The sequence below is a fragment of the Gopherus evgoodei genome, chromosome 7 (assembly GCF_007399415.2).
Source record: "Gopherus evgoodei ecotype Sinaloan lineage chromosome 7, rGopEvg1_v1.p, whole genome shotgun sequence".
NCBI classification, from domain to species: domain Eukaryota; kingdom Metazoa; phylum Chordata; order Testudines; family Testudinidae; genus Gopherus; species Gopherus evgoodei.
The window spans coordinates 75,399,469-75,425,455 of NC_044328.1; the positions used below are offsets into that span (position 1 = coordinate 75,399,469).

At 48.1% G+C, this 25,987-nt stretch overlaps 1 protein-coding gene across 3 annotated transcripts in view; it reads right to left on the minus strand.

The window, feature by feature from the left end:
* The window catches only part of SEC24C (SEC24 homolog C, COPII coat complex component), a 76,850-nt gene that overhangs the window by 16,524 nt on the left and 34,339 nt on the right, over positions 1 to 25,987 (minus strand). For all 3 annotated transcript variants that reach the window (XM_030568266.1, XM_030568268.1, XM_030568269.1), the window contains 4 exons: positions 11,480 to 11,607; positions 4,025 to 4,163; positions 1,918 to 2,033; positions 325 to 449 (listed from right to left, as the gene is read on the minus strand). In XM_030568266.1, coding sequence (XP_030424126.1) covers positions 325 to 449; positions 1,918 to 2,033; positions 4,025 to 4,163; positions 11,480 to 11,607 — 508 coding nt within the window. The remainder of the gene's footprint in view (positions 1 to 324; positions 450 to 1,917; positions 2,034 to 4,024; positions 4,164 to 11,479; positions 11,608 to 25,987) is intronic.

A 25,987-nucleotide genomic window follows, 5' to 3' on the forward strand; every position in this document is an offset into this window, starting at 1 on the left:
AGAATGGGTAACTGTACCATCATTCCTAGTGGACAGGTAACCACAACTGGTACTAAGTGGCTGCTTTGTTGGGCACAGACTGAATGAGCCATGAAGGCGGCCACCCTCAACGTAATCCCTTCAGGACAGGGCTGAGTCATGCTGCTGGACCAGAGTATGGAGGCTTGCAGTGCTACTTGCCAGGCTCATGCATACTGTCAACTTTCACTTTTCACCAGCAGTAAAAGCATTCTAAAGGGAGTGTCCCCTCTGCAAAGGCACAAACCGGTGGCAGCTTTGCCGCGGTTGTTGGCTGCGACAGTACAGAACAAAGGAGCTAGTTACCTGGGCAGGTAATCCAGGAGTGACTTCAATTCTTCACAGATCAGCCTCACCAAGCCACTCTTTACAGCATTGTAAGACACATCAATCATGAAAATGAAGGCAGGTGGATTGGGAAACTTGTTATTCTGTGAGAAGAGGGAAAGAAAAACATTACACCATGCTTAAGAAGAGATCATACAAAGGCTCTGCTACCCAGACAAAGTAATGCTGTCAAAACCCCAGTGACTTCTATTTAGTAATCAGTCAAGAAGAGAAACTAAGATACTGGCATTTAATTTGCTTCTCCACTCCCACCCAATTAATTTAAGTATGTCTGAATCCTAGTGTCTGACACATCATAATCATGCATGGAAGAGCTCTAATGTCAAACCCTAGATGGAATGTAGCATCGCTGAGCGACTGAGCAGGAAGAACAGGCTTGGTATAAAGGAAGTTCCTGTTTACATGGACCAGGCCTGATAGTGCAGACAGCAGGCAGGCAGGATTTCCCAGAACTCTCATGCTCTAGAAGACTTTGGAAGCTAGTGTCTTGCATGGGGAATGAAGACCTTCCTCCCACCGGGAGTCCTTATTTCTCAGAGCACTGATTCTGCTTTGAAGAGCCTGGTTCCAATCAGCACTTCCTTTCTTTGCAAATCTACAGTCAGAATGGAAGGTAGAGCATAGGACAGACGGACCACTGAAGCAACAGGGTAGCGAGTGCCTCATTACTGGCATTCATGGAATCTTAAGCTATTAGAAGAGAATGGAGACACACAGATTCCTTCCCGGGAGGAAGGGGAGAAGGAGAAGGAGAGAAAGGACTTTAATGGGTGGCAGAACTGGCGGCAAGATGTGAAGAATCAAAGAGGAATATGGAAGAGTGTGGGGAAGGCCGCCTACCCCACAATCTCAGCTGGCTGTTTTGCCTGCAGTGTGGAGAGGTGTTTGAAGGCTCTGTTGCCAGCTCTCAGTAAAATAAAAAATATGGTCACGGTCAGTAAAAAGCTGCAACGTTTAGAAAACTATTTTCCTACCCTTTCCAGCAAACAGATGAGTATTTTTAATATAGAACTCTAATACTGTGTCTGTCCCCAAAAAAGTGTCTGAAAAATTAAGATACTGTTTAAACAGACTAATGTGTAGAATCTGAAGCAGGTGAGTTTTCCAGATTATTCTAGTGTTTCAAATTTGTGATCAGATTTACCGGCCTTGCATCTTTGAAACCCTCTTTACCAAGCTTGATTACTGCCAGTAACTGCTGTAGGGGACTGCTCTATCCCATCCTGCTCAATTCCCAATGACTATCAGGCAACAAACTTGTCTTCCCTAGCAGATGGCAGGCAAGGTGCAGCTGCCACTGTGGACAGATAACTTGTACTTTCCTAGATACGGTTTTAGTTACTGGTAATAATTACTGATATTATGGGATGTACAATCTGACTGGAAAGCAAGTATGTAAAATCTGACCTGATTCAGATGTATAAGGAGATGCCATCAATGGGCTTTTCCAGCTAGAAAGTCAATCCAGCTGATTCAGCCTCCACTCAGTTTCTCAGAGGACATGGGATTTATTTAACATCACAGCAATGCACTAACTGTACATTATTGTACCTTACAGTAGCTGACTGTTGCCAAAAACTCATAGGAGCCCAATGATAATTCAGGTCGATCATAGAAATCCACTCTCTTGCCAGTATGATCCAAATGCTGGAAGTAGTGAGGCGGCACTAGGGACAAAGACATCAAATTTTACAGACACGTACTTTGTCTACAACAGTTAATACTTTGACTATCAATAGACAGCAAACCTGGTGACAGCTGCAGTGGGTGTTCCACTACACCAAAGGAAAGCTGGTTAGTGCTTTGCACTAGTGTGCATGTGACCATGACTGGGGAATCTTTACTGGCAGTCTAGAAGCAGCATTAACAGACTCAAGAGCTGTGCTCAGTCAGAAACGTCACTACAAAAAAAGCACCTTCTACCAAAATCTGGGTTACTTCAGAGGATTTCCCCCAAATACAAGATTGAGTTAAATGGTAAAAGGGGTGCTTCAAAAAGGATTTTGAGATAAGTTAGAGGTTCACCATGTGCATTTCCATAAGAAGGGAGATAGCCCCAACATGCTGCACATACAGCCTCAGAGGGCAGAGTCTGCTACAGCGATGCTACTAGCATGGGAAGGGCAGTTGTTATGGTGGGCCGGAGCCATTATGGGCAAAGCACTGCTTGTGAAGCAGTCTGCCACTAAAGTGTGCCACTAAAGGCTGCAATATACATGCAAGGCTAATTTAGATGCAAACTAAAGTTCAGATGCACATGTCTGTGCCCAAATGCACGTTGGAAATACTTGAGCAGGTACCTGATGTGTGTTTGCTGGGGTAGATGAGAAGAGAGGAGGTCTTCTCCTAACAGACTCTAGCTGCAGAATTGTGGGAAGCACTCTTTTCTTAAGGTTCACAGGTAAGATACTCCCCTGTACTATTCCTACAGTGACCAGGACAGTGTGCAGGACAGAGATACCTAGCCAAATGGCTGCAGATAATGGAATTTCTTTTTTCTATTTTTATTTTAAAACTATACTGAGTATTTTGAGAATTTTAATGTAGGACATGACTGACAGAAATAACAAAATTACAAAGACTGCCTAAGCAACCTTACTCTGCCCCTTTGAGAATAAGCATGACCACTATTTCTCAAATAATAAGACATGTAATTTGTTTTACAACCTTAAATACATGTGTAGCATCTTGTAGTTCTGTGCGCTACGCTGTGCATGCTAGTGTCCATGGAAGTCATTTATATGAGAAGTACACAGTAATTATACTATTTAACCTGGAGTATATTGTGTATCAAGTTAGAGTAACAGTGAAGACTAAATAGCCAATAGACCATTGCCATTTACAGCTGTTAATTGTCTCACCACTGAATGGCACCTACACAGGCTGCAATGTTGGTTGAAAAGCTACAGTACATGCTGCTGACTAAATTGTTGAGAAAAGAACATTAATCTATTTAAATGAAAGTCATAAGAACGTAAGAACTGTCATACTGGGTCAGACCAAAGGTCCATCTAGCCCAGTATCCTGTCTTACAATAGTGGCCAATGCGAGGTGCCTCAGAAGGAATGAGCAGAACAGGTGATCATCAAGTGATCCATCCCCTGTTGCCCATTTTCAGCTTCTGGCACACAGAGGCTAGGTACGCCATCTCTGTCAATCCTGGCTAAGAACCACTGATGGACCTATCCTCCATGAACTTATCCAGTTCTTTTTTGAAACCTGTTATAGTCTTGGCCTTCACAACATCCTCTGGCAAAGAGTTCCACACTTTGACTGTCAAAAGCATTCTGGACAATGGAAACAGAGTAAGTAAACAAATTAACAAAATGTAAGATACTATGTGTGTTCAGTGATGAGAAATGTATATTCTAGTTTGAGAAATAGTATGTGATCATTTAGCTAGACAGGCAAACACACAAGGGGTACGTTCAATTTACTTGTGCAATCTTAACTTTAGCATTTCAGACTTGAGCACTTAACTGTGTGCCTCAACGTACTTTTTATGGAATGTTTTGAAGAATAAAGAATTGCAGCGCAGAAGCCAACAAACTGTGCTCTACTCTGCTCTAGGATTTTCTATACCATGAAGATACCACTAATGAAATCATTTATTTGCACATCCTTGAAACATCTTTCAGAGTCTAGAAATAAGCCTTACCCTCAGTGACGCAGCTGCAGAAGCAACACTGGAATCTCCTTCCACCCTCAATGAACTGCATAAAAGGACACATGTAGGCCTTGCACCGATTGCACCGTATAGGACCAGGTTCTCCATGGTCTACCAAATAGGGAGGGGCCTAAGGAGCAAAAGACAGGTCACACAGTAGTGGGAGGGGAAGTGTATATAGGAATCAAAGAGCTTGAAACTTCCTCCCGGTATACTAATGCAGGTCTTAGCATTTTAATAGCACTGGAGTCCAAGAGTTTGGAATACATTTAATAAATGCCTTATTGTCTCAAGCTCCTAGTGCAGGAGCTCTTCAGTGGGCTGCAGTTGTTAACAGTCAGAAGAGTGCAGTGAATACCGGAAGAAGTGGAGAAAGATTAAGTGCAGGAAGCATTTCCTTAGATGCTTTTGTGCAGTTGTGGGAATTCTTTTTGTATACTCAAATTAGCTGGCTTGTAAGTGTTTGGACTTTGGATCAGTGCTATTTAAAGATAACTTCTTTCCCTACCCCCTAAGCTCATGTGCTGATATCTAACAGCCTGCCCTCTGCACTTTACCCCGGTGCCCATAGCAGTAACATGACAAGCCTCTTTCTACACCAGCCTAGTAACAGTAAGATCAACTATTTGAGACTCTCTCAAATGCCATATTCCCATTCTCTCACAGAAAGTAACTCTAGGGAACCCACTGCCAGATACAGAAAGGCTTACAACTATTAGAATTAATTCCACTCCCAAAGGTGTAAATATCAGCCACTTGACTTTATGAAGCACGCTTAACCTCTGAATTCTTTGTGAGAGACCGGGGGAAAATTCTGATCGTGCATCAAGCAACTGAATTTGAATTTAGCTGCTCAAGGACAAGAAAACATGGATGTCTCAATTTTCAGGCTGCAGTCTCATTATCTCAATTAACTTAAACTAAATTATTGTTGCTGCTGTGATTGTTTAACATATTTCTCTGCATTCTGCTTTGTACTACTGGGCCAAGCGTACTCATTTTTCATGAGACTAATATATACTCAGCTTTTTCCCACCTTGAATATAAAATTAAAGTATCAGAGGGGTAGCCGCGATTGCTGCTTTTACAGATCCGGACTAAGAGTCTTGTGGCACCTTATAGACTAACAGACGTTTTGGAGCATGAGCTTTCGTGGGTGAAACGCTTTGTCGGATGCATGTAGTGCAAATTTCCAGGGACAGGTATATATAGGCAAGCAAGAAGCAGGCTAGAGATAACGAGGTTAGTTCAATCAGGGAGGATGAGGCTCTCTTCTAGCAGTTGAGGTGTGAAAACCAAGAGAGGAGAAACTGGTTTTGTAGTTGGCAAGCCATTCACAGTCTTTGTTTAAACTTGAGCTGATGGTGTCAAATTTGCAGATGAACTGAAGCTCAGCAGTTTCTCTTTGAAGTCTGGTCCTGAAGTTTTTTCGCTGCAGGATGGCCACCTTAAGATCTGCTATTGTGTGGCCAGGGAGGTTGAAGTGTTCTCCTACAGGTTTTTGTATATTGCCATTCCTAATATCTGATTTGTGTCCGTTTATCTTTTTCCGTAGAGACTGACCAGTTTGGCCAACGTACATAGCAGAGGGGCATTGCTGGCATATGATGGCGCATATTACATTGGTGGACGTGCAGGTGAATGAACCGGTGATGGTGTGGCTGATCTGGTTAGGTCCTGTAATGGTGTCGCTAGTGTAGATATGTGGGCAGAGTTGGCATCGAGGTTTGTTGCATGGATTGGTTCCTGAATTAGAGTTATTATGGTACAGTGTGCAGTTACTGGTGAGAATATGCTTCAGGTTGGCAGGTTGTCTGTGGGCGAGGACTGGTCTGCCACCCAAGGTCTGTGAAAGTGGGGGATCATTGTCCAGGATGGGTTGTAGATCCCTGATGATGCTTTGGAGGGGTTTTAGCTGGGGACTGTATGTGATGGCCAGTGAGTCCTGTTGGTTTCTTTCTTGGGTGTGTCTTGCAGTAGGAGGCTTCTGGGTACACGTCTGGCTCTGTTGATCTGTTTCCTTATTTCCTCATGCGGGTATTGTAGTTTTGAGAATGCTTGATGGAGATTTTGTAGGTGTTGGTCTCTGTCTGAGGGGTTACAGCAGATACGGTTGTACCTCAGTGCTTGGCTGTAGACAATGGATCGTGTGGTGTGCCCAGGATGGAAGCTGGAGGCATGAAGGTAGGCATAGCGGTCGGTAGGTTTTTGGTATAGGGTGGTGTTAATGTGACCATCACTTATTTGCACCATGGTGTCTAGGAAGTGGACCTCCTGTGCAGATTAGTCCAGGCTGAGGTTGATGGTGGGGTGGAAGCTGTTGAAATCATGGTGGAATTTTTCCAGGGTCTCCTTCCCATTGGTCCAGATGATGAAGATGTCATCAGTGTAGCATAGGTGGAGAAGGGGCGTGAGTGGACGAGAGCTGAGGAAGCATTCCAGGTCAGCCATAAAAATGTTGGCATATTGTGGGGCCATGTGGATGCCCATAGCGGTGCCACTGATCTGGAGATATATATTGTCATCAAATTTGAAACCCAAGAAAGAAACCAACAGGACTCCACTGGCCATCACATCATCACATACAGTCCCCAGCTAAAACCCCTCCAAAGCATCATCAGGGATCTACAACCCATCCTGGACAATGATCCCACATTTTCACAGACCTTGGGTGGCAGACCAGTCCTCGCCCACAGACAACCTGCCAACCTGAAGCATATTCTCAAAAGTAACTGCACACTGTACCATAGTAACTCTAACTCAGGAACCAATCCATGCAACAAACCTCGATGCCAACTCTGCCCACATATCTACACCAGTGACATCATTACAGGACCTAACCAGATCAGCCACACCATCACCGGTTCATTCACCTGCACGTCCACCAATGTAATATGCGCCATCATATGCCAGCAATGCCCCTCTGCTATGTACGTTGGCCAAACTGGTCAGTCTCTACGGAAAAAGATAAACGGACACAAATCAGATATTAGGAATGGCAATATACAAAAACCTGTAGGAGAACACTTCAACCTCCCTGGCCACACAATAGCAGATCTTAAGGTGGCCATCCTGCAGCGAAAAAACTTCAGGACCAGACTTCAAAGAGAAACTGCTGAGCTTCAGTTCATCTGCAAATTTGACACCATCAGCTCAGGTTTAAACAAAGACTGTGAATGGCTTGCCAACTACAAAACCAGTTTCTCCTCCCTTGGTTTTCACACCTCAAATGCTAGAAGACAGCCTCATCCTCCCTGACTGAACTAACCTCGTTATCTCTAGCCTGCTTCTTGCTTGCTTATATATATATATATATCTGTCCCTGGAAATTTCCACTACATGCATCCGAAGAAGTGGGTATTCATCCACAAAAGCTCACGCTCCAAAACGTCTGTTAATCTATAAGGTGCCACATGACTCTTTGCTGCTTTTATTAAATTAAAATATTACTGCCACCACCAATCTGAGAGTCCTCAGAGAGATAATTTCAAGTAAAGAGCTAAATCAGTATACATCAGGGATGATGTCCATCTGGTTTGAAACTTAGGTCTGATCATGCTGAATAGCACTAGTTAAGCCCTCCCCTACTGCTGTTTGCTGTTGCATGATCACGGTGACTATGCCCACAAATCTTGTGCTCCTGATTTCTCTTCAAGCCAGTAGAGAATTTCTTGAGGGGGCTGGAAAGCAACTACATTTGGGCCATTCACTCATATCTGCATCAAATCCTGAAGCGTGCATCGCTGCAGATGGGTGCGTGAGCTTATTTTGGTGGAAAGCGGAACCCTGTCATTTGTAGTACTTAGTGGCCAATGAAAACAGTATTTCATAGCAATGTATCCCAAAAGGCAGGTGGTTTAGTGGTTAAAAGTCTACGGGTTGGTCTATACTTTAAATTTAGATTGATGTAGCTACATTGTTCAGCAGTGTGAAAAATGCATACTCCTGAGCACAGGCACCAACTCCGTGGGAGTTCCAGGGCTGGAGCACCCACGGAAAAATAGTGGGTGCTCAGCACCCACCAGCTGCAGCTGTTTGGCAGCACTGCGAGGGGTTTGAGGGAGGGCAGAAAGCAGCGAGCAGGCGGCCCTGGGGAAGGGGGTGGAGTGAGGGCAGGGTCTTGGGGCACAGCAAGGGTGGAGCACCCCCGGGGAACAACAGAAGTCAGTACCTATGCCCCTCAGTGCCAGGGCTATGCTGACCTCATCCCCACTGTAGACACAGATAGGTAGATAGAAAAATGCTGAACTCCCGTTAAGGGAGGTGGGATATCTAGTGACAGAAAAAACCCATTATCCTGGCAGCATGCATCTATACTACGGCACTATAGCAGCATAGCTACAGCATTGGAGATGTACAGCTGCAGCGCCAAAGCGTAGACAAGTCTTCTTAAACATGTATGTGCACCATCATGGTTTATGGATTTAGTAGTATTTAAGTGTAATCTTAAAGACAACCTCCAATGTACGGCTCTCTGCTTTTCCTCCTCATTCATTATCTGTGTCAAGTGGTCTAGGAACATCAATAGTTTGTATATTGTAATAGCAGGCAAATTGTATCACACCACTGTGTGAACCCAAAACACTGAAGCCATGTGAAAAGTGGTTGCTATTGCCTTGTGAATCTGACATCCATATGTTCAACAGCAACTTCAACACAGATGTGATTTTTCTGTATCTGAGGCTTTAGAGAGAGACACATTTTCACCCCTTACAATGTGCCAACTTATTCCAAAGGGTATGTTTTCTGACATAAGGGCCAGGATTGTCCTTCACTGCCTTGAGGTCCTGCATAGTGCTTTTCAGCTTTTCAAAACCTCAAACAGTATGATTCCATCCTAGAAAAGTTAGGGACTCCAGTTACAGTGCGTCTGCGGGCAATTCTATTTCCTAATGCACCCATAAATCTGCATATCTTGACCTCTATGAATGTCCTTAATTCACGCTGTATTCTGATAATTTTTGATCACTGCTTTCGATGCTCATATGCAAAGAAAACATTCTTAAATTACAGACGTTGATAAGCATCTTATCTTTTTACAGCGAAGCCAGAGTAGGTAGTGTAGCAACTTTCAGAGATGAGCAAACTTAGCCACAGTGGGACAGTTTGATTTGATTAAGAGAACACTTGCAAGCTACAGGCTGCATTCATAGTTCAAAGTGCATCTCACAACTGGGAGTATCCACTGCTTGACTTTCTGGCCTTTAAATTATGCAACTATAGCTGACATCATCTCTCCTCTCCCTAATCACGGATCACGGCCTCTTGGACTGGTGGTTGAACTCTGCCCATTCCCTTCCCTCCTCATTCCCTCAAACAGCTCAGTTCTACTGCTTTACCCAGCCCATTCTCCTCTCCCTATCCACAAGCAACTGAGTTGTCCAGGCTATACTTCCATTCACACCCTCCAACCACCCTCCCTTCTGACAATCCAACACTGCTTGTGCCTGATATCACTCAGCCCACCCCCTGCTTCCTCTGGTGGCCTTGTCCAGCAGCCAAGAAATCCAATGTTTTCTTTGCCCACACAACACTTCGACCTGTCTCAGGCTTCTGGGCAATCAGATTTTTCTCAGCCTGCTGTACTACCAGAAGAAAAGCACACTCCACAGGGCTAAGGAGTGCATTGAGTGCTGTAAAACAAACACAACATACATCTGCACACCATACACTACTCATTTCTCGAGGCTGCAAAGTCCAACAGTTACTTTCTGAAGCCTCAAATGCTGTCAAACACAGGTCCCATCTGGTGAGCAGGTGCTGGATTTTAAACATTCTAGATTTGTCTGAATGCCTTGTTTTTAACAATATCTGTTCTCCTCCTGCATACCTTGTACATATAACTTTAGCTCCGTTTACAAGGTCTTATTTCTCTCAGCAAGTGTGGGATACTCAGCTGAGCACTCATTTGTTAGCAGGGCCCCTTCACAAGGGAGGCAGCCCTTATCCACAGTCTAGAAGTTTCCAGTGCTGGGGGCTGAGTGAAGTCACTAAAGAAGCTTTTTGCCCTTGGCCACATTTTACTGGACATCACAAATCAACACATTTATTCAAAGCAAGCATACATCAAGGTTTGGAGAATGAGTACTGGGATGTACTTAATACTTCACTTCCACAGAATCACTGCTTCAAACCCCCACCCGCCCGTCTCTGAAATGAGGCCACATCTAATTATTCCCTTGTAGTTCCTTTTACCCACTAGATGCCACACTATAGAAATTAACTTTGGGGAAATTCAGATTACCAAGTCAGAAAACAGATTTCCAAGACCTACAGATTAGTCTTAAAATGACAAAAAAAAATTGCAACAAAACAGGTTAAGGACTCCATATATCCCATCACACTACTCAATGGATTCTAGTGCGAGCTGAACACAGCAAGGCATTTGATGGATGTACCACTCAATTTAGACATCCAGCCTGCAAGGAAATGGTGAATTCACTGTTAGGAACAGCAATGTTAAGACAAGTAATGCAGGCATGTAACTACAATGTTTATTCATCGCAATTACCTTTAAATTGCTCCACAAGTTTTAAGCCAAGAGGTGTGGAGAGGGTTAAGAAGAAACTAGCTGGACTCTGCTGATAAAGTGGGGATTCTAAAGTACTTAATTTACTTGAGGGCATTCTGCGACAAAAAATTAAAAATTCTGCAAATTTTATTTGTCAAATAGATATGGAGACTCAGTGGGAGGGTCTGGGTATATAAGGGGGTCTGGATGCATGGGGGTTGGGAGGATGGGGCAGCGGCTCCCTGTACAGTGATCCCGTCCCCCTGCAGCTCTGGAGCGATGGGTGCAGGAAACACGTGGTGGGGGAGGGAAGAGAAGGAAGGGGGGCAGTTTGCAGAGCTTCCTACAGCCAGGGGAGAAATTTAAGAGTGGGTCTGACAGTCCTGGATGCTGTGCAGGGGAAGAGGAAGTCCTGCCTTCCCCATCTCAGCCAGGACTAGCAGCTGAGCCCAGCACAGGGTAGGAGGCAGCAGCCAGGTCTTCCCCAATCCCACCCCCTGCACCACAGTGATTTACCCCTCTGCCAGCTGCCTTGGGCACCCGAAACATACTGCTGGGGAGGGTCATATGAACGGACTTGTGGCTTCCCTTTCCTTCCCAGTCAGAAAGTCATTTTTCTGCAGGGAAGCAAAGAAATCTGTGTGGGACATAAATTCTGCCATGCACAGTGATGCAGAATTCCCCCAGGAGTAAAAAACATTGCAGTGGTCAAATTCTTCAGTTCTTTCATAGAACACAGCATAGCCCACTCATGCCTAACAATTACTTGACACTGTACATATGTTGAAAACTGATGCTTGCTTAATCTTCACCCTCTAAACTCTCCTTCCACAAAAATTTAAATTATCTAGCTCCCACAGACAGACATCTACTAAAGAAATGAGCTGCCAGGAGTTCAGAGTCTCTTAACTGCAGGTCCAGGATGTTGCTCTCACCTCATCTGTGGGTAGCGTAGCCAGTGGTTTTATGACAGCAGCTAGGGGAACTTGGGATTGTTTGGCCATATCTGAGGTGCAAGGAATATTGTAAGATGTGCATCTTATGTAGCGAGGGCTTGCGTTACCTGGAGGGAAGAACAGAGATAAATACAGAGCTTTAATAAAGGTTATATTTCTATATTAACATAAGTATCAAGGGCAACATGTCAAGTCATAATGCAGACTTTCCAGCTCTAAGGGTTGTAGAGATTCCATTTTTAATGCAAACAGCCTCTATGTCTGGCAGCACAGAAAAAGTGACATAACTGCAGAATTGGATTCTATAGCTTACAAGGGAATTTATATACTTTTGAAAATGTGGGAGTGATAGCTGTCCTTGTAATCAGACATAACGCAGGCAGATATAGGGAAATTTTCCCCTCCTCACCCAATCCCCAGATCAAGCAATGCCTCTCATTCATGAGATGAAACACCATAATTAAGGCTAAGATTTTGTCATGGTTATTTTTAGTAAAAGTCATGGTCAGGTCACGAGCAATAAACAAAAATTCACGGAAGCCGTGACTTGTCTGTGACTTCTGCTGTGGTTTTATGGTTTCCCTACCTCAGTGGTGGCTACGAGCTGTGGGGTTCTCCCTCTGCCCATAGCAGCTGGGAGCTGCAGGGTGACCATTTTTCCCAAATAGAAAATGGGACACCCCAGTTGCTCACCCAAGGCGTTCCCCTCTCCTCGTGCGAGGTTGTCTCCTGTCGCTGGAACCCTGAGGAGGGCCCCCTCAGGAGTCTGTCACCTGTCGTTGAACTATACAGGGGGCCCTGTTGCTTGTTGCTGCTATCGCTGGAACCCACTGGGCCCCACAGTCTGTCAGCTCCAGAGTGAGGCTGAAGCAGAGAATGTCATGGACGTCTCTGGAAGTCATGGATTCTGTGACTTCCATGATCTCCATGACATAAACATAGCCTTAACCATAGTGCATTTCTATTCCTAAAGCTCTGTGTTCCCACAGATCCAGTGGATATAGTGTATTTAGAATTTCAGAAAGCCTTTGACAAGATCCCTCATCAAAGGCTATTAGGCAAAATAAGCAGACATGGGATAAGAGGGAAGGTTCTCTTATGGATTGATAACTGGTTAAAAGATAGGAAACAAAGGGTAGGAACAAATGGTCAGTTTTCAGAATGGAGAGAGGTAAATAGTGGTGTCCACCAGGGACCTGTACTTGGCCCAGTCCTATTTAACATATTCTAAACGATCTGGAAAAAGGGGTAAACAGAAAGGTGGCAAAATTTGCAGAAGATACAAAACTACTCAAGATAATTAAATCCCAGGCAGACTGCGAAGAGCTATAAAAAGATCTCACAAAACTGGGTGACTGGGCAACAAAATGGCAGATGAAATTTAATGTTGATAAATGCAAAGTAAGAGCAACATGGAATCAGCCTTAGAATCATAGATTATTAGGGTTGGAAGGGACCTCAAGAGATCATCTAGTCCAACCCCCAAAGGGCCCTCCTCAAGGATTGAACTCACAACCCTGGGTTTAGCAGGCCAATGCTCAAACCACTGAGCTATCCCTCCCCTAATGCACATTGGAAAACATAATCCCAACTATACATATAAACTGATGGGGTCTAAATTAGCTGTTACCACTCAAGAATGATCTTGGAGTCATTGTGCATAGTTCTCTGAAATCACCCACTCAAAGTGCAGCAGCAGTCAAAAAAGCAAACAGAATGTTGGGAATCATCAAGAAAGGACTAGATAATAAGACATAAAATATATTGCCTCTATATAATCCATGGTATGCCCACACCTTGAATACTGTATGCAGATGTGGTTGCCTCATCTCAAAAAAGATATATTGGAATCGGAAAAAGTTCAGAAAAGGGCAACAAAAATGATTAGGGGTATAGAATGGCTTCCGTTTTAGGAGAGATTAATAAGACTGGGATTTTTCAGCTTGGAAAAGAGGCGACTAAGGGGGGGATATGATAGAGATCTATAAAATCATGAGTGGTATAGAGAAAGTAAATAAGGACGTGTTATTTACTCCTCCTCATAGTACAAAAACAAGGGGCCACTAAATGAAATTAATAGGTAACAGGTTTAAAACAAACACAAAGTATTTTTTCATGCAAGGTACTATCAACCTCTGGAACTCATCGCCAGAGTGTGTTGAAAAGGCCAATATTATAATGGGGTTCATAAGGGACTAGATAGATTCATGGAAGATAGCCATTGATGGACCTATTAGCCAGGATGGGCAGGAATGGTGTCCCTAGCCTCTGTTTGCCAGAAGCTGTAACTGGGTGACAGCGCATGGATCACTTGATGATAACCTGTCTGTTCATTCCCTTTTGGAGGCACCTGCCATTGGCCACTGTCAGGACAGGATACTGGGCTTGATGGACCTTTGGTCTGACCCAGCATGGCCATTCTTATGTTCATAAAACTGCTAATGCACCTCAGTCCTGATGTGTAACACCCCTGCTACTCCAGTATAAGTGCACCTCTCAGTTGTACCCATGAAACAGTCCTCCTTTGAGTGCTCCCACATTTCTATTCCAACATATCAGAAGTATAGCCGTGTTAGTCTGGATCTGCAAAAAGCAACAAAGAGCCTGTAGCACCTTACTGACTAACAGACGTATTGGAGCATGAGCTTTCGTGGGTATTCACCCACAGGACTCTTTGTTGCTATTCCAACACAGGCTTTTGCATGCCCCAAGTACAACTGCCAGATTTTTTTCCCTTTCTAGTACCGATCAGGTTGGCTTCAGTGCCCTTTGGTGCTATGTGCTCATAGCGCTGATATAAAGGGCGTCACGCCCCTTTAGTTGCTCCTTACTGCCTATGATGGTTGCTGGAACTTCCCTCATTGCTCAGGTAATTTCTCCCAATGTTTTTTTCTTCTCTTATCTAGTGCATATAGTTATTGTAGTTTACTTTGTGAGTTTTGGACACCTCCATACTTGGTTGGAGAGACTTGTCCACGCTTCGGTACCAGCGCATGTCTCTGTCACCAGGCCTCAAGCCCTTTGCTTCCTGCGGCAAGTCGATACCTTAAGTGACCCGTACTCAAGCTGCTTCAAGTGCTTAGTGGAAGATCAGAAAGACAGTTGCCAGATGTGCAGGGACATTAGACCCCCATCAAGAAAAGACCAGGAGGCAAGGCTGAAGGTCTTCCTCATGGATGCATCCCTAAGACTAGCATTGGAGCTGCACTCAGACTTGGCACCAAGCACCTCAGCTTTGGTGTCAAGTGCTCTTCTCACCAGCTGAGAGTCCTGGCACTGATTCTCCTCCCCGGCACCTCAGAAGCAGCACTGTAAGCACCAGGAGAAGAGTTGCTCCCCAGTGCTGAAAGGAAGCAGGTGCCTAATACACCTGTGCCGAGCCGCTCTCCCTCTCCGGCACCGCAGCACCCACCTCCACCAGTCTCAATACCACCACAAGCGCCGCTAATTCCAGTACAGGAAGTGCCATCCTCCAGCAGACATTGTACCAGTTAGTTTGTGGTACTATGAACCCTAGAGGCATTTGCGGCTGCTAGAGACCTGCTCACTCTCCTGGTCCCAGAGATTCAGGACTGCACCGCTGGTACTGACAAGCGGCAGAGAGCCATCCTCCAGCTTTCATGAGACACCACTAGGAGAGCTCGGCTCAGACTTCTCCCCGACACCGTTTGCCAGCACGGAAAGGGTCAGCACTGCCTTTGTCTTCCCCTCACAGCCTGTCTTCCTCATTGGAGTCTAAATTGGGGTCCTAGTCATCCCATTGTCAGGACCGCCCGCACTACTTCCCACACTATTCCTATCCTGCTGTGGTCTCAGGTGCTATGGTGCCCCCAAACACTTGGCCTCCAAGATCGTGGGGACCGGCACTCACGCAATGGCCTTTTTGGAACCCATGGGGGCTCCTCCCAGGCCAGGGCACGGTTATGAGGCGTTTGTATTCTGTGACCTTGGAAAATAGGGCATCTCCAGTACCGCACCACGAGACCCCAAACGCAGACTCCGGTGCCAAGCCCAGTGCCAAACCTCAAGAGGAGATCCCACAGGTCTTGGAATGGCAGAGGCCCCTCAACCAGCCTTAGCCTCTTCTTTCTCTTCCCCAGAAGAGGCAGTGGTGGTTATCGTGTGCCCCCACCTCAAGATGACCACAAGGTCCACCAGGATTTCTTAAAGCAGGTGGCCTCGAACTTTGGTCTCTCCAAGCTGATATGGTCAAAGAGACGACACACTGTTTATTGGACATTTTGTTAGCAGCGGGTACCTCAAGAGAGGCTCTACCCCTTAACAAGGCGATCATGGACCCAGGTAGAGCACTTTGGCAGACCCTGGCTCCCGAACTATGGCCAAAAGGACAGAGCACAAATACTTCATATCAGCCAAAGGGTATGAATTTCTGTTTTCACACCCTCCTTCAGGGTCTCTAGTGGTGGCAGCCATTAATGTGAGAGCCTGTCAAGGTCAAGCAGGGCTCACGTCCAAGACAAAGGATCCCAAAAGCTGGACTTGTTTGGCTGAAATGTCTATTCGACGGGTGAGCTACAGCTTTGAATAGCGAACCAGCAAGCACTGCTAGGTTGCTACGATTTTAATATGTGGGAGATGCAAATATTTAAGGACATGCTCCCCTAAGAGGGCAGAAAGGCATTCTCTTCACTAGTGGAAGAAGAGAAGAGAGTAGCTAAGGCCTCCCTGCAGGCAGCCTTGGATACCACCAATTCTGCGTCCAGATCGATGGCCACACCAGTTATAATGCATAGAAGCTCATGGTTATAGTCTTCGGGGTTTCCTCAGAAGGTATAGCAAACCCCCAGGACCTCCCATTCAAAGGGCCCTTGCTCTTTTCATAGCAAACTGACACCAAACTCCACGGACTTAAGGCGACCCTAAAATTTGAATCTGTGTTCGCCGGTAGCGTCCAGAAAATACTACAGGCCCCCACGGACTGGATGCTATTTTGCGCAGCCTGCCTTGCAAGATCAGCGGAGAAGGAAGAACAAAGGGTACAGGAGTAGGCCCCCTCCCCCAACCACCTCCTCAGGCCAGCAATCTTCCCCTGCCACTTGGGCAGCTCAAAGCACTCATTTTGATGAGATGCTTGAGGAAGACATCTCAGTCCCCTCAGTTTTTGATCCAGTTACCCCTTTATTTTCTAACCGACTCTCCCACTTCCTCAATGCCTGGACCCATCTTATCTCGGACCGTTGCGGTCTAAGCACAATAGAATTAGTTTATACTCTCCAATTTTTATCCACCCCGCCCTCTCTTCAGGGACCCTTCTCACAAGCAACTGTTGGAACAAGAAGTCCAATCCCTCCTTTGAGTGGGAACTTGGAAGAAGTTCTGTACCATCTAAGAGAAAAGGGGTTTTATTGCTGTTACTTGCTAATTCTGAAAGCCAAGGGGAGCACTCAGACCAATCCTAGACCTGCATCATCTCAACCACTATCTCAAGAGCTAGAAGTTCCACATGGCCGGTGCAATAACTGAGATTCTTCGAGCTGTCTCTCCTTGTGGGCGCGCCACTTGAGGTGCAGGGCGCACAATCACCAATAGTCGGAGAATTTCAACAGCAGTACCTGGTTAGGCTGCACATGCGCTCTCCTTGTCTCATGCCTGTGTTGGCAGTTGGTTAGTGGCGTGTTGCTTCCCCCCTCTCTCAGTTCCTTCTCTACCACAGAGCATTGATAACTTCGAAGCAGAGGGAAGGAGATCGAGTAATGGAGCACCCACAGAGGGACACATCTCGAAGAACTTCATTCACTGCATAAGGTGAGTAACCCTCTCTTCTTCAAGAGATGTCCCTGTGGGTGCTCCACTTTAGATGACTATATAGCAGTGCCCCGTGGTGGCAGGAGGAATTTGGAGTTAGTTCTGAATAGACATGTCCCAACTGCATGTCAGATGCTGAGACTTGATCAATAACGTAGTGTTGTATGAGTGTGTGAGGTGATGTCCAAGTAGCTGCTCTGAATATGTCGGTAATAGGCATGTCGTTCAGGACGGCTATTGATGTGGCTACAGATCTTGTGGAGTGTGTTCTGACCCATGAGGGGGGTTGTAGGTCATATTTCCAGTAGCAGAGCTGGATGCAATCTGAAATCCATCTGGAAAGTCTCTGATTAGATATGGGTTTGCCTTTGGAACATTCAGTAGTGTAGAGGAAAAGTTTAGAAGCTTTCCTGAACAATTTGGTCCATTCATGATAAAAGGCTATCGCTCTCCTAAGGTCCAGAGTGTGGAAAATCACCTAATCTATCCTTGTGAGGTTTAGGGAAGAACATGGGAAGATAGATAGGTTGATTGATATGGAAGAAGGAAAGGACTTTAAGCAAAAATTTAGGGTGAGCTCTGAGAGTGACCTTCCACTTCTTGAGAATAAACATATTTGAGGGGCCTGCCATAAGAGACCCTATTTCTCCCACACATCTAATGTACATGATGGCAACTAGAAAGGCCACTTCTATGGAAAAGTGTAGTAGAGAACACATAGCCAAAGGTTCAAATAGGGCAGTTGTGAGGGATCAAAGCACTAAGGTGAGGTCCCACAGGGGTGTTGGCACTCTGGGATCTGGGTAGAGGTTACGCAATCCCCGGAGAAATCTTTTGGTAATTGGGTAAGCAAAGGCTTAAACACCGTCCACTTTGTCAAAGAATGTTGTAATGGCAGCCAGATGTACTTGTACTGAACTCATTACAAAGCCAGATTTCTTAAAGTAAAACATGTAGTCCAGGACCAATATGGTAGAGGTAATGGCATCAATTTGTTTGTTTAAGCACCTTGTGCGGAATCTCTCATTTATGGAGGTACATAACTCGTGTAATGGGTTGTCTTCTGTTTAGCAAGATGTCTTCAACATCCTCAGAACAAGTTATCTCCTCGCCTTGGAAGCACTGAGGAGCCAGGCTCTGAGATGGAGTGACTCCAAGTTTGGATGCAGAGTCTGACCCGCTTCCTTAGAAAGGAGATTTGGAAGAAGCAGGAGAAGACATGGGGACATGACAACACCTGTTGCAATATGGGTACCAGGTTTGCCTGGGCCATGCAGGTACTATCTGAATGACTTTGGCTTGATCGATCCTGATCTTATGCAAGACCCTGGACAGCAATGGGGTAGGAGGAATGGCATACAAGAAGGATGTATCCCATAGAATGAAAAATGCACTGCCTCTGGGTCCTGGCTCCAGACCCACTCTGTAGCAAAAATTTGGGCATTTGCTGTTCTGTTTTGTGGCAAACAGGCGAAACCACCATAGTTGAAAAATGCTCTGGATCACACAGGTGTTGATTTCCCACTAATGATCATTCAAGAACCTTCGACTTAATGCGTCAGCTGTGACCTTCTGAGACCCCAGCAGGTAGGTGGCTGATATGGTGATGCTGTGTTGGATGCACCATGTCCAGAGCTTTATGGCCTCCGTACATAGGGAGTGTGAAAGACGGTTACTCACCTTTGTAACTGTTGTTCTTCGAGATGTGTTGCTCATATCCATTCCAGTTAGGTGTGTGCGCCGCGCGTGCACATTCGTCAGAAAACTTTTACCCTAGCAACTCAGTGGGCCGGCAGGTCGCCCCCTAGAGTGGCGCCATCATGGCGCTTGATATATACCCCTGCCGGCCCGCCCGCTCCTCAGTTCCTTCTTGCCGGCTACTCCGACAGTGGGGAAGGAGGGCGGGTGTGGAATGGATATGAGCAACACATCTCAAAGAACAACAGTTACAAAGGTGAGTAACCGTCTTTTCTTCTTCGAGTGATTGCTCATATCCATTCCAGTTAGGTGAATCCCAAGCCTTACATAGGCGGTGGGGTCGGAGTGAAATGTGGCAGAATGAAAACTGCTGAGCCAGGGGCTACAGCATCTCTTGACTGTTGAACCAGGGCATACTGCGAAGCAAAGGTATGGACCGAGGACCAATGGAGCTGCGCGACAGATCTCGCTGGCTCGTGTTCCTACCCACAAGGCGGCAGATGAAGCCTGAGCCCTGGTAGAATGTACGATGATGTGGCTTGGGGAAATATGAGCCAAATCATAACAAGTGCGGATGTCCGCCATCACCCAAGATGAGATCCTCTGAGAGGAAAACAAGCAAGCCCTCCCTTTGGCCCGCTACCGTGACAGAGCTGGGGCACCTTACGCAATGGTTCTGTCAGCGCAATATAAATGCGAGCACTCCACAGATGTCCAAGGAGTGCAATGGTTGTGCCCATTGCATTGAGCTGTGGGTAACATGAAAGGCCGAAACCACCTTAGGGAGGAAAGCCGGGTGCGGTCGTAGCTGCACCTTGTCTTTGTGAAACCTAGTGTACGGCGGAACCACCGTAAGAGCTCTGAGCTCGGAGACCCGTCTGGCCGATGTAACAGCTACGAGGAAAGTTGTCGTCCAAGACAGGTATAGCAGAGGGCCAGTCGTGAACGGCTCGACTGGGGGAGACATAAGTCTGGTTAAACTAGGTTGAGGTCCCAGGTTGGGGCTGGGCGGCGCACCCGAGGGTGCAAGCGCTCCAAGCCCTTGAGGGACCTCGAACCCATAGAGCGTGAGAACACGGAACGTCCACCTTAACCTGGCTGGAAGGTTGAGATGGCTGCTGAGTGTATCCTCAGCGATGATACCGCCAGGTCCTGCCGCTGAAGGCCAGAGGCAGGCCAAATAGAGGGGATCGAGACCTCAGCAGGAGCAAGATCGAGTGTATTGCAGCTGTAGAAGAAACGCTTCCACCTGGCCCGGTACGTTGACCAGGTGGAAGGCTTCCTGTCACCCCGGCTCAGTTACGCAGCAGCCACACCGTGAGGCGAAGAGGCTGCAGGTCCGAGTGACAAAGCCTGACGTTGCCCTGAGTGATGAGGTCTGGGTGGGGTGGCAGGGTAATTGGGTCTGTTATTGACAGGTCGAGCAACGTGGTATATCAGTGCTGCCTGGACCACTCTGGAGTGATCATGATGATGGGCGCTCTGCCCCTGCGGAGTTTGAGCAGGACCTAATGAACCAGTGGGAACAGTGGGAAGGCATAATGGAGTTGGCCTTTCCACGGCATCAGGAATGCGTCCAAGATCGATCCCGAGGAGAGACCTTGGAAGGAGCAGAACATCTGGCATTTTCTGCCCTCGCGGTGAGCGAATAGGTCTATGTGAGGAAACATCTCCACTTCTGGAAAGCAGAACGCCTCACATGGGGCAGAGTGATCACTCGTAAGACAGGAAAGACCTGCTGAGTCAAAGCGCCAAGACGTTCCGAACGCCTGGGAGAAAGGACGTCACCAGCTCCATCGAGTGGGCCATGCAAAAGTCCCGGAAATGGATGGCCTCCTGACAAAAGGGGGGAGGACCATGTCCCTCCCTGGATATTTATGAAGCACATGGCCGTTGTGTTGGCTGTAAACACCGAGATACAATGGCCTCGCAGCTGCCGCTGGAACCCCTGGCACGCCAGGCGGACTACTCTCATTTTTGGGGCATTGATGTGGAATGCCAGCTCCCGAGAAGACCAAAGGCCTTAAGCTCGGAGGTGACCATGAGCACTGGAGCAGAGAGATGACGCGTCCGTCGTCAGGGGCAATGAGGGCTGGGGCGGATGAAACCGCATCCCTGCCCACACCAGGGAGGGAGTTAGCCACCACTCTAGGGAGCCTAAGGTGCTCGAGGGAACGGTGACTACCATGACCATTGGCTCCCTGTCCGGGTGGTACGCCGAGGTGAGCCGGACTTGGAGTGGACGGAGGCGGAGCTTGGCGTGTTTGGTTACAAACTTGCGGCAACCATGGACCCAGGAGACTGAGACAAGTACGAGCCGAGGTCGCTGGGAAAGCCTGCAGACCTCAGATGATTGTTGCCATCGCCTAAAACCGCAGTTGTGATAAGCAGGCTCCGGCTAGGTAGGAGACCAGGATAGCCCCTAGAAAGTCCAACCTCTGCGTGGGAACCAGAGTGGATTGCTCTATAGTAATCATCAGGCCTTGACCTGTGAATAAGACCGTGACGATGCCCACGTGCTGAGTGGTTTGTGTCTCAGAGTCTCCTCGGATAAGCGAATCGTCCAGATACGGAAAAACGCATATCCGACATCAGCGAAGGTAGGCGGCGACTATGGCCGTAAACCAGAAGTACTGACAGTTGGCTAGAAAGCGGAGGTATCTCCTGTGCGGAGGGAAGATGGCGTTGCGAAAGTACGCGTCCTTCATATCCAGGGCGGCATAGTAGCCCCCAGGAGGCAAGGATGGAATAATGGTTCCCAGGGATACCGTGCGGAACTTCAACCTTATCCTAAACCGGTTGAGTCCGTGCAGGACTAGGAAGGTCTGAGACCTGCGTTCGAGTGGGGGACTAGGGCATAACGGGAGTAAAACCCCTTGCCCCTTTCGTCCGTCGGCGTCTGCACCTCTTGTACGAGGAATCGCTCGTGAGAGGGGTCCCTGAAGGGGGACAGGGCTGGAACAAATTAGAGGTGGTACCTATGCTCCACCGTGCACAGGACCCAGCGATCTGAAATTAACTGGGGCCACGCCAGGAGAAAGCGGGATTGGGATCCCAACCTGTGACTGGTACACCGCCCTCAGGCGCACCTTGGAAGGTTCGTCTTTGGTCCCAGTGGTAATTGCGAGGGACCTTGACCTTGGCTCTTTAGGGGTCCTGACGTTCGTCTGCGACCACCTTGGCCTCGCCGTTTGCCAAAGTCCTGTCTCTGGCTAGGCACAGAGTATGGCGGCTGGGGACAGAAAGGCCTGCGTTTGGTCGCTGGCATATGCATGCTGAGAGAGTGCATTAGGACCCTATTGTCCATCAGGCCTCGCAGCCTGGGGCTGTCTTTGCCGCGAAGAGGCCTTTACCAACAAAGGGTAAATCCTGAATGGCATACTGCAGCTCCGGCCGGAGGTTTGAAACCTGAAGCCATGAGATGCACCTCATGGCGACACCAAAGGCCAGAGTCCTGGCTGCAGAGTCTGCTGCGTCCAACGAGGCCTGGAGGGACGCTCTGGGTACCTTTTTTCCCCCGTCCTCCAAGACGGCAGCGAACTCTTGGCGGGAGTTTTGAGGGAGAAACTCCATAAACTAAACTACCTTCACCCAGGTGCTATAATTATCGCAGCTAAGCAAGGCTTGTTGCTTTGCTACCCAGAGCTGCAGGGCCTCTGCAGAGTACACCTGGCGGCCAAGCAGGTTCATTCGCCAAGCCTCTTTCGGTTTCGGGGCTGGCGCCCGCTGGCCATCGTATCAGAATCGTGGTCCTGAGCATAAGATCTGCGCATGTGGGATGACCCGGATGCGTGTCCGGATGGCCATGGAGGTACTAAAAGAAGGCACAGGCAGAGTCTCTGACTCTATCGGACCTTGCCCAACTCGGCACCGGGGACCGGCACCGGGAGGTGTACCGGTACCTGGAACGAGATCCAGACCCGCAACCAGAATGGTGCCGGGAGGTCGACCGAGATCTCGAGGCTCGGGGAGAGGCTACAGGAGTCAAGGTACCTGTCGCGGTGCCGGGAGTCGAAACGGTGCCGATAGCGGGTCGGCGAACGGGATACCGACCGGTGCAGCGAGTGTGACCAGTACCGATGAGGAAAACAGCACCAGGACTGCAAGTGGTGTCGGGCGTGCCGACAGGACCTGGAGTGTCTGCGGGACCGTGATCATGAACGGTGCCGCTCTGCTGTGCTGACAGAGGACGGTCACATGAAGAGACTGTATTACCCGTACCGGCGGTGCCGGGGTCAGGCAGCATCGACTCTGTCATGGCAATGAGATCCCTCGCCGTTGGTAATGTCTCCGGCGTGGAGGGAACAGCAGGCTCAACCACAGTGCATACTGGGGAGCTGTCAGGCACCGGATTCGACGGCCCTCGTGGGACCGGGATCGACGGTACCGAGGTCGTCAGAGCTTCGGTAGGTGGCGGTGCCGGGCGATCCGAGTTAGATGAGCTGTCTGGCTGCGGTGCCGTTGGCACGGAAGCAGCAGGAGCAGTAGCTCAACCACGGCGCGTGCCGGGGAGCCGTCAGGCACCGGATTCGACGGCCCTTGTGGGACTGGAATCGACGGTGCCGACGTTGTCGGTGCCTCAGAGATGTCAGTGCCGGGCAATCCAACTTAGATGAGCTCTCTGGCTGCGGTGCCGTTGGCACGGAAGCAGCAGGAGCAGTAGCTCAACCACGGCGCGTGCCGGGGAGCCATCAGGCACCGGATTCTACGGCCCTTGTGGGACCGGGATCGACGGTGCCGACGTCGTCGGTGCTGCAGCAGGTGTCGGTGCCGGGCGATCCGACTTAGACGAGCTCTCTGGCTGCGGTGCAGTTGGCACGGAAGCAGCAGGAGCAGTAAGCTCTACCACGGCGCGTGCCGGGGAGCTGTCAGGCACCGGATTCAATGGCCCCGGGGGACTGGAATCAACGGTGCCGATGTCATCGGTGCCTCTGCAGGTGTCGGTGCCGGGCAATCCGACTTAGACGAGCTCTCTGGCTGCGATGCAAGTGGCACGGAAGCAGCAGGAGCAGGGGGCTCAACCACGGGCGTGCCGGGGAGCCGTCAGGCACCAGCAGGAATCGTAGGCTCTCTCGACCTCGGAGGAAGGGAGCGGTGCCGAGTCAACTTCGGTGCCGGCGACGGCCGGTGCCGAAAGGCCTTGGCAGTACCGGCGGGGTCCGGTGCCGAGGAGGCGCTTCTGCCAGCCGCTTGATCATCGCTCGGCGCCAAAGGTGGAGGGGTAAGTGAAAGCCTCGCTCCTTTTTGTTCTCGGCTTAAAAGCCTTGCAAATGGGGCACTTAGCTGTCAAGTGTGATTCCCTGAGGCACTTCAAACAGGAGTCGTGTGGATCTCCCTTCGGCATCGGCTTCTGGCAGGCTGAGCCCATTTTAAAACCCGGTGAGCCGTGCATGGGCTCCGGCACCGGGTTCATGGAAGGGGCTACTTCCTGAACCCCGCTAACAATTACTAAACTAACTATGTTAGCAAAGAAAAACGTATAACTATACAAATATATATATATAAAAGGATTATAACTGCATAACTATATACGAGAACTACGAGTAGCTAGGGAAGTGGAGGTCAGCTAAGCCGCGCTCCACTGTTCCAACGACCGACACGGGCGGTAAGAAGGAACTGAGGAGCGGGCGGGCCGGCAGAGGTATATATCAAGCGCCATGATGGCGGCACTCTAGGGGGCGACCTGCCGGCCCACTGAGTTGCTAGGGTAAAAGTTTTCCGACGAATGTGCACGCATGGCGCACACACCTAACTGGAATGGATATGAGCAATCACTCGAAGAAGAACCTCAGTTCCTCCCTGCCTGCTTATGTGGAACATGCAGGCCACACTGTCCATCACGATCTGCAGGTTTCTGTTTTTGATCAGAGACATGAAATGTGGACAGGCATTGCAAACTACGAGCAGTTCAAGTACACTGATGTGGAGTGTTGATTTGGAAGGAGACCATCTTACCTATACTGTGAGGTTGCCAAAGTGAGCACCCCATCCCAGTAGAGGCATCCGTTGTGATCATCATTTCGGGAGGAAACTGTAAGACAGAGACACCTATGCAGATGTTGCGTGGGTGAGTCCACCATTGTAGCGAGTCCTTGACCTTTACTGGCATGTTCAGAAGTTTGTTCAAACTGCATTTGTGTGGGGTGTACACGGTCTTGAGCCAACCCTGCAGCCTGCTGTGTTTCACTACATATGTGGTCGTCACCATGTGACCTTGTATTTGGAGACTGGTTCTGGCAGATATCTGTGGGCTGTGCACTAAGGTATTGATGAGGTTCATTAGAGCAGTGAATCTCTGAGGAGGTAATGATGCTGTTGCTTCTAGAGAATTTAGATGGGCTCCGATTAAGTCCAGTTTCTGAACTGGCGTTAGGTGTGGACTGTTGGACATTTATTAGTAGACAGACTTGTGAAGAGCGACATTGTCTGTTGCATGACTGCGATGGCTTCTTCCCTAGGGTGATTCTTGACTGGACAATCGTCTAAGTAGGGGGTATATTGTGATCCCATGCTTGCAAAGGTCAGTCACTGCCACAGCAATGACTTTGGAAAACACCCAGGAGGCAGTTGAAAGGCGAAAGGGCAGTACCGTATATTGGAAGTAGTTCTGCCCCAGTATGAATTGAAGAAATTTCCTTAGCACTGGACGTATAGCAAGGTGAAAATATGCATCTTTAAGGTCGAGGGCCACAAATCAATCCCCTTGTTCAAGTGCTGGAATGACTATAGATAATGTAACCATCTTGAATTGTGTGTTCTGATGAATTTGTTTAGCTTCCTGAGATCAAGGATGGGTGACACCATGCTCCAGACTTCTTCGGTTAAAAAAATGGGAACACAGAAGTCCTTCCCTCGGATGTACCGAAACTGGCTTCAACACCCGCAGGTGTAGGAGATATTCTACTTCCAGTCTCAGGAGGGGCTTGTGAGGGGTCTCTGAAGAGGGATGGGGAAAGAGGATGGGTGGGAAGGCTGGAGGGGAACTGCATGGCATAACCAATTTTGATGATTTCCAGTCCTCAT